The sequence below is a fragment of the Pogona vitticeps genome, chromosome 1, assembly GCF_051106095.1.
Source record: "Pogona vitticeps strain Pit_001003342236 chromosome 1, PviZW2.1, whole genome shotgun sequence".
Classification (NCBI taxonomy): domain Eukaryota; kingdom Metazoa; phylum Chordata; class Lepidosauria; order Squamata; family Agamidae; genus Pogona; species Pogona vitticeps.
Window position 1 is genome coordinate 300,567,529 of NC_135783.1, and position 17,031 is coordinate 300,584,559.

At 39.5% G+C, this 17,031-nt stretch overlaps 1 protein-coding gene across 1 annotated transcript in view; it reads left to right on the forward strand.

The window, feature by feature from the left end:
* Positions 1-16,845, forward strand: part of LOC110079008 (cytosolic phospholipase A2 epsilon) — a 59,796-nt gene extending 42,951 nt beyond the window's left edge. Inside the window, exons 18-19 of the mRNA XM_072986233.2 lie at positions 1,675-1,861; positions 6,975-16,845. Coding sequence (XP_072842334.2) covers positions 1,675-1,861; positions 6,975-7,207 — 420 coding nt within the window. The 3' untranslated portion in view covers positions 7,208-16,845. The remainder of the gene's footprint in view (positions 1-1,674; positions 1,862-6,974) is intronic.
* The last annotated feature ends 186 nt before the right edge of the window (positions 16,846-17,031 follow it).

Here is a 17,031-nt window from a genome sequence, read left to right on the forward strand (position 1 = left end):
TTGATTTCAACCATTGTATTTTGCTTGTGTTAAGTGTAATTTACAGAAAAACATACTGAAAGACCTGTTCTCATGTCTGTACATTATAAATACCACTTGAAAGCTGAAAATAGTCAACACATACTACCTACTTCATACTGCAGTATAAAATCCATGCAGTTGCCTTATGGATTTCACCCCTTTTATGAAGACTGTAATTGGAGTAGAAGCATAATGTGCTATGTGCAGCAGCTGCCATCTTAATGATCTCCATGTAGAACATATGCACTAACATGCACTAACTACATTAAATTTGAACTTATTTTCAAACTTCTCTTTCACCTCACTTCACAATATCCTGTCTTGCTATGTCCTTCCTACAGTTACATTCACTCAGATCATATTCCTGAAACTGGGATTAAAATCATTGTCCATATTCAAGCATTAATTGGTTAAAATCCCCAAGGCCACACAATATTTTAAAGATCAGCATTTTCGATCCCTTCTATTAGACTGTGAAGTTTGACAAGCATACATTCAGCTGTATTGTTGAGTCACTGGTTCCCAGTCTTGGGTATAAACCAGGTGTTCATGGACTGCAACTCCCAGAAGCCTTCACCACCAGCTGTGCTAGTTGGGGTTTCTGGGAGTTGCAGTCCAGGAACACCTGGGTTATCCAAAGTTGGGAGCCACTGTGTTAGAAATAAGGTGGCTGCTTTAAGTAGAAGATGCTTGGTGGAGGAAAGGGCAGAGCAGGGTGAAGAGGGGATGTAATGAAAAGAAGGAAGGTTTTTGAAATATATACCATACTCTCTTTCTCTCTCTCTGTGTGCGTGTGTGTGTGTGTGTGTGTATACTGTATATATATATATAAACAGAGAGAGAGTATATATCTCATGAGAGTATACTTATTTCCTTTTCCCACAATCTGTCATTGGATCTTCATTGTAGTCCTGTTTGTCTTAGTTCTACAGCAATATTCATATTTTTTTAAATGGTGGCCCTTTGATTTTTACTCTATTTCCTGATTCTATACCCTTTTCATAAAGATTGCTATGTAATCCCTGACAAGGGTCATAGATGGGGAAATAAGTATCCTTCTTGCTACATCTTACAATCAGTGTCCAACTCTTCATCTATTCATCTTGCCCATCTTTTATGCCCTTCTGCCTCATCAACTAGATGAATAGTAAAGATAATGAGAATGAGCCATAAATGAAGATCTAACTCTATGATTAAAATCTTGTATTTGCCAGAAACGTACCAAGTGGCCTTTGGCAATTACTGTCCAATTTGGTATGACTACATTTTCAAGTTGTTGAAAGCTTTGTTTAGATAAGATGCGTAAGGAACTCTGAACATTCTAATGGATGACTAAATATTTTAAGACCACAATGAAGTCCCATATTTTCTGGAAAGATTCTCGTAGGCTCAGTACAGCTACTTCTGTCCCTGCCTAATCCAGATGCATATAAAGGCTGCAAAACATGTCATTACAGTGAAAAGTGAGGTATATATATACATGCCTGCTGCAGCCTCATGAAATCCTTCGTCAGTACTCAGTGCACAGGATTATTTAGAAATTAAGAGGAAAGCCACAAATCTAGGAATTTTATTTCAAAAATTACACAAAAATCATGTTGATTAAAAGTTAATATTTATTTTCCTTTTTAACTTTCTCTCATAATAATTCAGACTTTAGATGAAGCCTCCAGATACTTTTCAAAGCAAGGTATTCCATTCCCTAAAGTGGATCTGAGTCATATTAAGGATAAGGATCTGAAGGAATGCTATGTCTTTGAAGATCCCGAGGATGCAAAAGCTCCCATTGTGGTTTTTTTCCCTCTTATAAATGACACCTTCAGAAAATACAAAGCACCAGGTAAGTTACAATAATAGTAATAGTAGTAATAGTAGTAATAGTAGTAATAGTAGTAATAGTAATAGTAATCGTAATCATCATCATCATCATCATCATCATCATCATCATCATCATCATCATCATCATCATCATCCTGCATTAGTAACTCCAGTAGTATTTTCCCTCATAAATCTTCCTTCCTTCCTTCCTTCCTTCCTTCCTTCCTTCCTTCCTTCCTTCCTTCCTTCCTTCCTTCCTTCCTTCCTTCCTTCCTTCCTTCCTTCCTTCCTTCCTTCCTTCCTTCCTTCCTCCTTACGACCCAAGACAGCTCACATCATTAAAACACAATAATAGGCATCCTTCAGTCTCGAGAGACTATGGTAACGTGCTTTGAATAGAGGTCTTGGAACAGCATCTAGTGTGGCTGAGAAGGCCAATTCAAGAGTGACAATCCCTTCCACACTGAAGACAAATACAATCTGTCCCCTATCCAGCTCCCTGATTTTGCGGGTTTCAGGACTGCCACTTTGCCTCGGCCTGCTGAACAAGTGTCTCTTCAAATTGGGAAAGGTTATGCTGTCACGCCTGCCTCCAGACTGAACGCTCTAATGTCAGGGTTTTCCATCTGTTGAGCTCCATGCCTAAGGCCTTCAGGCCCCACTTGCAGATATCCTTGTATCGCAGCTGTCGTCTCCCTCTGGGGTGATTTCAATGCCATAATTCTCTGCCACAATTCTCTGCCAGGAGATCTTTCTGATCATCAGTCATTCGCACGACATGTCTGTACCAATGTAGACGTCACTGTTTCAGTAATGTATACATGCTAAAAATTCCAGCTTGTTCTTGGACTACTCTGTTTGGAACTTTGTCCTGCCAGGTGATACCAAAAATGTGTCAGAGGCAACACATATGGAAGGTGTTCAGCTTCCTCTCCTGCCATGCACAATGGGTCCAGGACTCACTGCAGTACAGGAGTGTGCTCAGGACACCGGCTCTATAGACCTGGATTTTGGTATATGTCGTCAGCTTCTTATTAAGCCATACTCTCTTTGTGAGTCTAGAGAACATGGTAGCTGCTTTGCTAATGTGTTTATCAAGCTCGACATCTAGGGAGAGAGTGCCAGAGATTATTGAGCCAAAGTACACAAAGTCATGAACAACCTCCAATTCTTGTGTGGATATGGTAATAGAGGGAGGTCAGTGCACGCCTTGGCCCATGAGTTGTGTTTTCTTCAGGCTCATTGGTAATCCAAAGTTTTGGCAGGCCTTGCTAAAGTGACTCATGAGTTGTTGGAGGTCTTCAGCAGAGTGGGCAACAACAGCTGCATCATCGGCAAAGAGGAAGTCCTGCATGCATTTCAGCTGGACTTTCGTCTTCACTCTCAATCTTTAAAGAGCCTTAAAATCTTTAGAGAGCTTTCCATCTGATCTAGTCTGGAGATAGACCCCTTCTGTTGCAGTTCCAAAAGTGTGCTTCAGCATGACAGCAAAAAAGATCCCAAACAGAGTCGGTGCTAGGACACACCCCTGTTTCACTCCACTTCGGATGTAAAAGGGATCTGATGTTGAGCCATCAAAAACTACAGTACCCTTCATTTCCTCATGAAAGGACCTGATGATGTTAAGGAGTTGAGGTGGACGTCAAATCGTGAGAAGTATTTTAAAAAGGCTGTCCCTGCTAACCAAATCAAAGGCCTTTATAAGATCTATGAAGGCCACAAAGAGTGGCTGTCATTGTTCCCTACATTTCTCCTGCAGCTGTTTGAGGGAGAATACCATGTGGATTTGCTCAAAATCCACAATGTGATTCTTGATAGACTGCCTGCAAGCACCTGGAGCCTCTTCAGCACAACATGGGCAAGCAGCTTCCCTACAATGTTTATCAGACTGTGCATCTCTCACTCACCATCTCCTTTGATACCAGCAGCTCAGTTTACTTCATTATTGCCAATTTCCCCTTTCCTTTATTCAAATTACTGACCACCTTTTTAACCTTACAAATGCCAAAAGGGATATGGTGGTCTTGCTCCATTCCAGGGTCGGGGTCAGCACTGGCTCCTTGTTCTCCCTCTTAGCTGGCATAAAATCAAACAAATACAAAGAGATTTAGTCTATTTTTCCACACTTGTCCAAACACAATGCACCATGCCCCAAAATCTCAATCTGGGTAAATATAAAATGAAATTACTGGAACACATAGAGATAAAATCAATTCAATAATAATAATAATAATAATAATAATAATAATAATAATAATAATAATAATAATAATAATAATAATAATAATAATAATAACAACAACAACAACAACAACAACAACAACAACAACAACAACAACAACAACAACGACGACGACAATACTACTACTACTACTACTACTACTACTACTACTACTACTACTACTACTACTAATAATAATAATAATAATAATAATAATAATAATAATAATAATAATAATAATAATAATAAATACAGAAAGGGAAAGGAATGAAAGATAAGCTGCTTATTGATAAAATGATAATAATAACAACAGTAATTTTAAATAAAGCTGGATTGGGCTAGCATATTTCAGAACAAGCAGGAAAAATCAAAAGACTGGAAAATCTTAAAATCAAAATGAAATGGTGGAAATCCAATCAAAGCCATAAACACATGGGCAGTTCCATAATTAGATACCCAGCTGGAATAACAGATTGGAACCAAAATGAATTAGTCTTTTGGTATATTCCCTTTCTGTCGGTTCTTTAACTTTTGTGTGCACAATTTTATCTGCTTCTAGTATTCCAAGGTACTTACAATTTTTATCACTTGAGAGTGATTTTATAATATTGCCAGTTTTTTTTAAACTCTATTCCATCTAGTTTTTGGATCTTGCCACGGTGTATAGACAGAGTTGCACACTTAACAATTCCAAATTGTATTTGAATGTCTTCATTAAATGTTCACACTGTGTTTAGAAGTGATTCTATCTCGAACTTTTTGCATCTAGTTTTAGGTCATCCATGTATAAGGGATGATTGATTTTTCCAGCTTGTTGTGAAATATGGTAGCCCAATTCAGTTTTATTTAAAATTATTGACATGGGTATTAGTGAGATGTTAAACAGCAGTGGTGACAAAGAATCCCCCTGAAATATTTCTCTTTTGATGTTAACCTCCCCTGTTTCTTCACCATGGGCCATTAAGGCAGTTTTCCATTTTTCCATGTCTTTCTTGAGGAACTTCTGAATGTTTTTTACTAATCCGAAACATTTTTAGGCGGGTGTCAATTGCCTTTTTATAGTCTATCCAGGCCATTGCCTTTTTATAGTCTATCCAGGCCATGTTAAGGTTTGTTTTTCATCTTTTTGCATCCTTCAGGATCATTTTATCAGTAAGCAGCTGATCTTTTGTGCCTTGACTTTTTAAAGTTCCCTTTCTGTTCAGCTGGATATAGGGAGTTTTCAGTTAAGTATTTATATATATATCTTGGCAGTACTCCTGTGAGGAGTTTGAACATTGTTGCAAGGCATGTAATTGGTCAATAATTACTGGATTCATTGCCCTTTTGATGATCTTTCTCCCATGGCAGAAGACCCAATTACCTCTATCACTTAGAGTATCCACAAGATCGATGGACATATACCCTTGCTAGGTGCAATATTTTACCTTCAAACTTAGCACAGGGCAGATATATGGAACTGAGAGTCTGTCCTTGTGGTCAGGGAGTGGTTGAATCCTCGCAGCATATGTTGTTCTACTGTATCTTGTATAAGGATATCTGCCTGTCTTATCTGAGCACTTTCCTTTCCTCCCATTCTGGATGGGACGACCTGAGAAAAATTCTACATGTCCTAGGTGGCACTATTAAAGAACTTACCCTGATACTAGCCAGATACATCTACTCCATCATGCAGAGGCAACGCAGAGTGCTGTTGCAGAATGCGGAGCCCTAAATATGCATTTGGCTGTTCCCTGCCACATGTTAGCTGTTTAATGTTTTATCTGCATTTTAGTGTGTTTAATTTTGTACAGTATGCCAATAAAGGTTTCTGTTTGTTTCTTATCATAAATGTGTGGCCTGTTGTCATCCAGTCTTCAGTTGTAGAGTTTTGAAGTAAGTGGTGAAATTGCACTGCTATATGTTGATTGAGACTTGTTAGATGCTTTAACCAAAACCTGCGCAGCTGATCTGGATCAGGTGCACGCCAATTTTTCACATCCTTTCCTTGCCTCTTAATGATTTCAGTTGTTATAACAATATAATCCATTTTTTTCCTTGAGTTTCTTTACAAATTTGTTATGTCCAGTTGGGCTTTCCCACATTTCTTTCCAAAATTTTAGAGCATCATCTTTACATGGGCCTAATTTCTTTTTTCTTTTGCTCTGCATTTTCTCCTAGTGACTAATAATAATAATAATAATAATAATAATAATAATAATAATAATAATAATAATAATAATAATAATAATAATACCACCACCACCACCACCACCACCACCACCACCAACAACAACAACAACAACAACAACAACAACAACAATAGCGGTGGCGGCGATGATGATAATAATAATAATACAGTAATTGTTGTTGTTGCTGGATAGCCTGGCTGAGTAACCAGAAGATTGGATTTCCCACTTGTCCATAGGTTCCCTTCCAGCTCTGCAGTTCTAAGATTATTTCTTTATTATTTAATAATAATAATCTTAGAACTGCAGAGCTGGAGGGAATCCAAATTGTCTCTGTGGTTTATAAGTCACACAAAAATATTGTACCAATATTGTACTAAGTGTTCTCTGTTTGAAACAGCTGGTGTGAACTGTCTCCCCACATGGATTCAGCCATATTAACCACATAAAACAAAAGGAGAACATAGTATTTTGCTGCCATGGTTAAAATTGCCACACGCAAACAGTATTCCACATGGTGTAGATTCACATTCAGATAGACTTTGTTATGGTCAGTGACCCACATGGTCAATGACCTATCAAGCTTTTGCCTTCCCATGATCTCTGGACTGCGAAGATATCCTGATCATTAGATCTCATTTCCCAAAATGACACTGAGGAAGGGAGCTCATGTGGAGAGAGGTGGGCTCTAGGTATGAGATACCCCCAGTGATGTGATGCCAACAACCATGGTCTTTGTTTTTCAGGTGTGGCACGCAGTCTATCTGAACTGAAGCAGGGTGACGTTGATGTGACCAGTCCCTGTTCTCCATATGGGTTAGCAAGCTTTGAGTACTCAGAAGAAGATTTTGATAAACTCGTGGAACTGACTAGCTACAACATTCAGAATAATAAGTACTTGATCCTTCAAGCTTTGCAAAGAGCAATCAAAAGGAAAATAAAATCAGAAGAAATGGATGCCAAGTCAAGACATGTGTAATAGATGGATGCGCACACAGAATGCTCCTTTTTCCAAAGATTAATTTATCTCCACTGCATACGTCAATTTAAGAGAAGGTCAATTTGGGTCTGTGAATATAGGCCAGTATTTTGCAAACATTTGTTTGAACAAGGAGACTTTCTAAAAGAATGTTGATTCTACTTCATCATACCTCTTCTCATTGACTTGGGTTGTATTATCTCAAAGACTGATTTAAAATGTGAATTTCAGTACAAGTATAAAACGACAAGTATAATATTATTAACAGCAGCAGCAGCAACAATAGTAATAAGCAGAGTTAGCTGTATGGCTCAGTGCTTTAAGGATCTGGCTGCACAACCAGAGGTTGGGAGTTTGATTCCCTCCTGTGCCTCCTATGAGTAGAGCCAGCCTGTGTGGCCTTGGGCAAGCTGCACAGTCCCAGATGACCCCAGAAGAAAGGAATTGTAAACTGCTTCTGAGTACTCTCTACTTGGAAAATCCTGAAATGGGTCACCATAAGTCAGGATTGGCTTGACAGCACCCAATTATTATAATGTAATAGTAAGTAGTAGTAGTGTTTAAGTACTCTCCTTAATGAGACTGTTGTCTAAGATTAAGAAACCGAAGCCTGTCCAGACCAGACAGGGGGATTTTGAGTAGTCTGATTTGCATTTAAGAGGTTCTTCTCTTCAGTGCAATCTATTTTATCTTACTTGAGCAATCTTTCCATTCACACTGAAGATGTCTAATTTTCCATGAGAAGGGTTCACAAAGGTCTTTGGATTGCCAGTTTAGTCACAATCAGGTTTACCTGATTTACAATCAGGTTTGTGAACAAAGTTTACCTGATTTACTTATAATTAGGGAAGCAGCAGCAACACCAGTGACATGAAGAGAAAATGGGGTAAAGCCCCTAGCGCTGTGCCAAAAAGGAGCAGGATAGTTCTTAAAGGGGCAGGATAGATGGATCTTAGTAGAAACACATGTTTGTACCAAATCATACCAACAGTGATCTATGAACCTGTCTGGACAGGCCCTTAGTTGAGCTTCCATCTGAGATTTCATGTTGATGTTTATATATTGTGACTGTAAGTACAGAATTTGCTTTGCTATCAGTTTTAAAATCTGGCCATTGATCACTGACTAAATAATTTTATACCTCCTTATGAACAACTGGCCAAAATCCTGGTCCTTTAACTTTACATAGTGGGAGCTATTGATGTAATCTGGGACCAGGAACATGTAATTTAAATTAATTAGGTAAGGTAAAGTTTCCCCTTGACATTTAGTCCAGTTGTGTCTGACTCTAGGGTGCGGTGCTCATCCCCATCTCTAAGCTGTAAAGCCAGCATTTGTCCGTAGACAGTTTCCATGGTCACGTGGCCAGCGCGACTAGACATGGAACGCCGTTACCTTCCCACCATGGTGGTACCTATTTATCTACTCACATTTACATGCTTTCAAACTGCTAGGTTTGCAGGAGCTGGGTCAAGCAACGGGAGCTCACTCTGTTACGTGGATTCGATCTTACGACTGCTGGTCTTCTGACCTTGCAGCACAGAGGTTTCTGCGGTTTAACCTGCAGTGCCACCATGTCCCTTAAATTAATTAAATGCTTTCTATCCCCTTCCCTTTTTTTAAGGTTCTGAGGCTCCCTGGAGTTCCCTTTTGCAAGGTGGAAACCTTTGGGAGCCTCAAATAAGAGGAACCTTTCATTGCTAAAAATTGCTATTACATCACCGCTGGTGGATTGGCCTTTAATGAAAAGGAAAAATGGATAAGTGATAAGTGAACATTGGTCACTGCTTTCTTACAGGGTTTCTTTTCTTTTCTTGGTTTAATCCTTTCTTAAAAGAAAAAAAATACCCTCCCCCAATAGCCACTGGGGTTGCTTGTAAATAGACCTGGTGTCAGTACTAGGACTTGTTTAGGAATGCTGATAGCTGGCAGGCTGATGGTATTTGCTGTAACATTCATTCTTTTCTACAACAGTATAATGCTTATGATGTTCAATGTGATATAGGGCACCAAGTGACAGATCTGAGTTTGAATCCCCAAAGAGTCTTGGAAACTCACCTGGGGGTGTTGCTGGTAAAAGCACTCCTTAAGTATTTCACTTACCTTAGAAGCCTTGTGAAGGTCACTGTAGGTCAGTTCTGACTTGTTGGCACATAAAATAATGTTTGTGCCTAAGGAAATGTGGCCAGGGTGATCAGAAACAAAAGGACAACCTGGCCATTTTGGTCAACACTTCCTCCTCCCATTCCAGGCTCCCCCGTATTGACAAATTGGAATGTTAAGCTAAAATCAACCCTCCACGGTAAACATGCTCTCATCATCCCTTCTGTCCATGTAAGGGTAACCAGATAAAAAGGCAGACAGGGCTTCTGTACCTTAATACTTGCTTAGAAGAGGACATTTCTAAAGGTGACATTTTTAATGTAAGCTGAAAATTCCTATTAAAAGCCTTCTTTTTCATCTGGTGATCACCTGAGCACATCTAGTGTGGATAGAATAGGGTAAGCTGTCTCTTCCTTGGGTCTCAGGCAAACATCTTTCATCAGCAGAAATACTAAAGTAAGACAAATTTAATACCAAGGCAAACATTTGGTATCAAGGCTTTTAGCAATAAATCAACTCACATAATACTATTAAGGCTTGTTATAGTTCTCAGGGGAACTCACTGATTAGAACAGGTTTGAAAAGTGCAACAGGCTGAATTTCAATGCTTTTAAAAAACCCTTTATTCCAAATCCAATTAATTGACTCACTGAATCAATGGAATTTTGTGAGTGTTGACCCACCTTTCAGTAGCAGATTGAAGGAGCCTACTCTAGGTGGAAGCGACCAATTGGATTCAGGCCCTAGCTTTACACACTGTAAGATGGGTCTCCTTTAGAAAAAAAAATAACAGAAATTGTGGGCTGTCTGGGTAGCCTTCCACTGAAGACAACACCAGCCAGTTCCCATGAGACCCAAGATAGAGTTCATGTATTAATTTGACCTTGGTGCTGACCACACAGATGTAGGACGTTAGTTCTGCATTGCTCTTGCTCCCAGGAAATAGCAACTTTCTTGAGACACTGCTACCCAGCATTGTGCAATGACACTGATGACACACATCTCTGCTAGAGGAGGACCAGCATCTGTGTGCATCTTCCCACGCCAACCTCCAGAAAAGGATGTCTCAGCAATGCACCAGCATTCCCTCCCTACCCTGGATAAAAGGGGGAACTGTGGCTGAGGCTATCGCAGCCTTCTCCCCTGAAAAAATAGCACAGAGGTGCCAACAGTGCTCTTGTCTCATCACTTGGAAGAGAAGAGGAAGAGGCACTTGTAACAGCCACCTTATACCTCACAAAGGGGCCGTTTCGTCACACTCAATCACTCTTCGTTTCCACTGCCACCAACCATTCCCTCAAATAAAGCTTCAGGCCAAAGTATGATTTCAACATAAAAACTTAAGTTTATTGTGTACAAACTAAAGGAATGGTAAATCACTAGAATATAAATAATAAAGCAATCACTATAATAATATAACAATCACACACACACTCTCACAGACCCTCACTATATAGCACAGTTCTTATCTCACAGTCTCCTAGCCCTAACCGTCCCTATCTCAAAGCCCTAACTGGTCCTATCTAAATCTGTCACACCATTCACTCCCCTTATATACAACAGCTCCACCCCTTCTGTCCCACCCTCCGTCATGCCATTGGTAGATGACACACAGCTTCAGCAGTGACGGGCAGGTGATGTCATAGCTGTCTGTAACAGCACTCATTTGAATCTAGTAGCAGGCCTCAGCATTCCAAATCAAAGGAGAAAGAGTACGGGTGGTGATGTGACATGACAGGGTATAGCTGGCCATATTACACATCCACATGCTAAGAAGAAATAGAGGAGGAACAGGGGAGGCAAGCTATCTTGGGTCTAAATTATACAGAGGCTAGTTATGGTCCTGATCATCCTCATTCGAGTCTTTCTCTGTTTGTGATGGAGTCAAACACCACCATTTCATGCCACTTTCAGGTCTCTTTCCTTTCAGGCATGGGACCCTGAGATCCACCATGGCGTCTTTCTTGGTGTGGGTAAGTGGCAGAAAGGGTGATGGGGAACCCTAATTCAACAAAAGCTTCAATGAAAAATCCAGTTATTTCTACCGCAGTCATCACCAATTTCCATCTAGCTGTTGCAAAAGCTGTAAATCAATCACATAAAACAGTCAGGCACTTATTTCCACCAGGGTGCAGTGCTTCACACATTTTTAAGTACAGAAATTCTGTGTGTCTGTATAAAAGTCAAAGCGTGCCTTGCATTTGAAACATCATCAGTCGAATCATTTTAAAGTTACCAGAATTGTTTGTGCTAATTCTTTTTGAAAAACAATATTTTTTTAAAAAAAACTGGAATCTTTGATGGAGATGGTCTTGTCCTAAGCAAGGCACCTCAACATTTGGTGGTCTGGGGAAAAATCTTAGTTGCTTCACACTTGTTATGACCCTGGTGTGGTGATTTACCACTATGTGGTGTCTTCCTATAGCCTACCTGAAGTGGCTGCTTTTCCTAAAACCCTGTTGTTTGGGGTTATGAAGCAATGATTGTGTGTCCTTTTTCTGTAATCACATGATAATTTGAATAGGTTTCTGTGCCGATTTCTGTGTTTCATCTGCCTGAGTGATATCAGCTGTTCGAAAGGAAGTAATAAAGAGATTGTGTCAGTGTTTGAATTCTTTACCATTGACTTTGCTGTATGTCTTCTTCATTCCTTTAACAGGCAAAAGCCTTTTAAGTGTTTTCCACATCACCTACGCATCTTCCTGTCTTGCCTTTTATCATTTGCCTTGGGAGTGTGGCAATGGCAATTGTAGAGATAAACAGCACCTAATATCCTAATTAATCACTTCACCACAATGCTTCATACCAAGCAAGTTTATATGTCACCAAACCAGAGCCAAACACAACATCTAAGCTTCTTCACCCCTTGTTTCCCTATCTAGATTTTTTTTCTAATTTCAGCTCACCTAACCAACCCACTGTTGTTAAGAGTATCTGATAACCTGTTAATGGTTTTTTTAAAAAACTTTTTGTTATAAATTTATTTTAATGGGGCCATTTGAATGTGCAACTCAAGCCTTCCTGCTCCAGCATGTGGCATACTATGATCTGCATAATGTTGGCCAAACTAGCGGATATCTTTAAGTATGCCACACCTTCCCACAGTGTGGGAAGTTGGACAGATCCCTTCTCACTATTATTAATCAGTTGTTCTATGACTTGCAAGCTATGTTCATTAAGGCGTACATTTAAAGGTGGATGCTTAAGATGCTTATTAACATTTTTCTGTCTAAAATCACGATTGCCTAGGAAGTTATATCAGTTATGCAGGGTAACTCAAACATGTCAGCAACATTACATTAGAAACTGACTAACTGTAAATAAAGAGGAGTGGAAACAGACTCCATATCCTCACTATTGTTCTATGTAAACATAACAACAACAAGTTCTGCCAGTGATATCCACCTGTCCTGTCATTCTCATACACAGACAGAAGTATATTTTCCAGAATTTATTTTCATTTTTGTTTCAAACAAATTTACTGGAACCATACAAGAAACATATGTGCCTTCTGGAACACTCCCAACACTAACCAGCAACTATCATTTTGTTAGTGGTAGAGGATGAATAGTGCTAAAAACATAGCTTTCAATCTCTCTTGTAGATATGTTTTTCCACCATTGCTATTCCTCTCAGTAAACAAACCCCAGAGCAGGCTCCACTGTTCCCTAGAACTGTGGCTTACAACCTTGGGTAACCCAGGTGTAATTGGACTGCAACTCCCAGAAGCCTTCACTGCTAGCTGTGCTACCTGGGGTTTCTGGGAGCTGTAGTCCAAGAACATGTGGCTTACACAACATCTTCAGCAATGATGAAAACCATGATGTTCGTAAGTATGAGCCAGACCCTACCAAGCACTGTTAATGTGCTACAAAGTAGTTACCCTTGTGAACACTATCTGTGTAACTTCTGGAGGTGAATTGCTTACAATTAAGAAGTCATTATAGATTATATCTGACCTATGTTTTTATAACTTCAAGATTCTTTCACATTCTTTCAAGATTTCTCCAGTTCACCACTCCTGCCTTCTTAAGAAGGAATACATTTATGATCCTTGCCTCCACTGATCTGCCAGTTGACATCCTTTCGTTGCTAATCCTGACTAGCCATACAGAATGAATTTTTAAAAGGCACATGGTTGTATGGACTGCTCACAACCTGGAAATTTTATTTTTAAAAGCAATTTATTATGTTATCAGCAACAATACCCAGAACTCTAATTCTTCACTATTAATGTGGCCAAAGCATATGAAAAAACTCATCCATTACTTGTTGTGATGCTTTTTTGTGTGTGTCATTAAAAAAAATTCCTTAGGGTTATTAGTTAGTTAAATATGTGTCATCAAGTTGGAATCAACGTACAGTATAGACTCCAAACTAATAGGACTTTCAAGGTAAGTGAGATGTTTAAGGAGTGGTTTCATCACTTCCACACCGCCAGAGAGTTTCCCTGGCTGGGCAAGGATTTGAACACCAGCTTCCATCATTCTATCTACTACACACTGTATACATTAGGTTTCTTAAGGGAATGGAAAAATATGTTCAAACTGCCTCTTTTAGAAGAGGCTTAAGAGTATACAGAAAACGTTACCCAGTATAAGCCTAATAAACAACTTTGTTTCCATTCATTAAGTTATTTCTCAAATATGATTTGGTTATGCCCTCATCCCCACTCCCCAAAAAAGAGGCCCTCGTACCACTATGACTTGAAGCTTCTCTGTAGATTGTACGGCAGTCAGCAATAGTGCTGAAAAATACATTCTTTTAGCTTCTCCCACCACCACTCTGCCTGCTTTTTTGTTGGGCCTAAGGCATGACTGGTTGTATTCAAGATATGTGCTCTTCCATCTGTATGTCTTTCATATAGTCGTCTTCCTAAGTTACCGTCTTCCTTTACAACACAACTTGGGGTTATCTAAAATTTGCCTCACAAACAGAAACAGCAAAACCAACCCTTTGGTGAGGCAGGAACACTCCAGATGTGATAAAACTGCATTCTCCTCCACCTGCCATTAAGTGCAATGGAAACCGTTGACCCTAATTTGTGGCACAGCAGCTTCCTGTTTCTAAATCAGCCTTATCCAAGCAAGCGAAGGTTCAAGTTAACTTTGGGGTTTTCTATTTTTCTAGCAATGAAAGTCAGATACTGCTTAATCCTAGCTAGAGGATATATAACTTTATGTGGGTATGGGATTCTGTTGTAGAACAGGAATGTTCTGCTGTATGTTTCTGTTGCTTTTAAAAAGCGAAATAGATGTGCCAAGAGAGGTTGCAGGAAATGCTATGGACATATTCGGTAATACTATATTTCCCTCCCTAAAAACCTCCCTTACAATGACATTACAATTCAACACACCATCATTCCAGGAATTAGTGGGTAATCATGCTAGAAAGTCTTTGGCACTCACAAACCTCTGTCAGGTTTTGATAGTCCCTTAAACAAGACTCTCTGGAAAAGATGCTGATGTTAGGAAAGTGTGAAGGCAGGAGGAGAAGGGTACATCAGAGGATGAGATGGTTGGACAGTGTCACCAAGGCTACCGACATGAATTTGACCCAACTCCGGGAGGCAGTGGAAGACAGGAGGGCCTGGCGTGCTCTGGTCCATGGGGTCACCAAGAGTCGGACATGACTAAACGACTAAACAACAACAAAAGGAGCTACAGCCTTGAATTTAAAAAGAGCTGAGCAGGGTTGTTGAGGAAAGGACATTTTAGAGATACAGTGGGGTCTTGACTTGAGAACTTAATCCGTATTGGAAGGCGGTTCTCAAGTCAAAAAGTCTGTAAGTAAAGTCTCCATTGACCTACAGTGCATTGAAAACCGATAATCCCGTAACAGGCCGTTTTTGTTCCATTTTGGTTTTTTTCTGGTCTGTAAGTCAAATCTCAGTCTGCAAGTCAAACCTAAATTTTGCGGCTAGAGAAGTCTGTAACTCAAAAAGTCTGTAAGTCAAGCCGTCTATAAGTCAAGGGTCCACTGTATCTTATTCATAGGGTCTCCATAACTCTGAGGCGACTTGCCAGCATATAACAGTAATAACAACACACAGAAACCGACTCAGAAAAATATTTCTACTCTATCCTTTTCCTTTACGTATTCATTTTTTATTTTGTTTTTATTTCTTATTTCTGAACACGAATCCTTTTATATGAAGAACTATTTGGTTCTGAGAATCTGGTCCCTCATCTACAACCTGGACTACTACAATCAAGATATACATTCACCATCTCAATGAGAACTGGGTTTTGTCTGAGATCCATCTGGAAAATGGAAGAATGAGGGAGCAGAGAGTCAGCATTTTTCAAGTGTGGTGCCTCCTGTAGAATTCCTACCTACCTAAATTACTCTCAAGCATTTCATTTAAAGTTTCTGAAAAATAGCTGGAGCCATTTTAGTCTGGCAGGCATCTGGGAGAAAGACCACATTTTTAACTGTAATATTTGAGACTTTGATTTAGTGATTGTACAACACACACACACACGAGCCATAGAGTCTCATAGTATCAAAAACAAAGAAAATGACAATGTGAATAATTAATATTTTCACTCCAATTTTATAGATTCTTCTTTCCATTCTCTAATTCTAATATCACAACTTCGTAGCCTAGAACAGAGGGAAAAGACAGATGAACTCATGCTTGTTCTGTACTCAATCTTTTACATGGGATTTCTTTCATTCAAGTGTATCTAAGGTCAGACTTGGAAATATGTTATATCTGCAGGTGCTAATGAAAATTTGGAAAACAGTCCTCAAACAGGATTTATAGTGATGCTATCTTCATAATTGCGAGAGTTATCTCCCTTTTTATTTTAATTCCTTGAGTTACCCTGAGTTGGGATAAGCGTTTACATAACTATGTTTACATATTACGCCTTCTTTTTATCTGAATGGGAGTGAATGTTCTCAGATTTCAACATCTTGGAGGAAAGATGGGAAACCATGAGGCCCCCACAAATAGAGAATATTACACTTGGCCATTGTGTAATCCTGTTGCTTAGTGTAGTAAATCACACTAGAGCAGGCCCATTGAATCAATGGAGATTTCATGAATCATCGCCTCCATACGGTCTATTGATTAATGGGCCTACTCTACTGCAATTTACTACACCAAGCCACAGGATTTTGGCCGATGGATATCCTGAAAAGGTAACTAGCAGGGCATTTTGGACAGCACTTTGGTGGACAGCTTCATGATTAGTTCTGTATAAATATTACAATCTGCCCTGAATCAATCTTGATACTTTCCTTAACCATTCAAATAAGCTATGGCTGCTGTCGGACAAACAAGCAATACTTAACTGAATCAAGGTATTATGATTCTGATTTGACTACAGAGTGGAACAAGAAGCAGCTATTTCATGACTCAGGCAGAACACCACAGTAGATCCTTTGTAGCCCATTCACCATTAACAGGGTGAAAGAGATGGTCAGCCATTTGAACTGAGGCAAGGGGATACCGAAAGCAATATAATAACAGTAGACTGAGGTGTTGGTGCCAAAGGTGAAGGTGAGGGACAGCTAAACACTAGCCCTTCTGTGGTGCAGTAATTGAGACAAAGAGAAAGCTAGTTCATTAGAGTTCACTGAAATATTGTAATGCTATTAAGGTCAAAGCTGTGCGGATGGCTCAGCAAGTTTGGTATCCGACTGTTGGGAGTTCAATTCCACACTGTGAATCCCAGGAGAAGAACCAGCCTTTACTGCCTTGGGCAAACTGC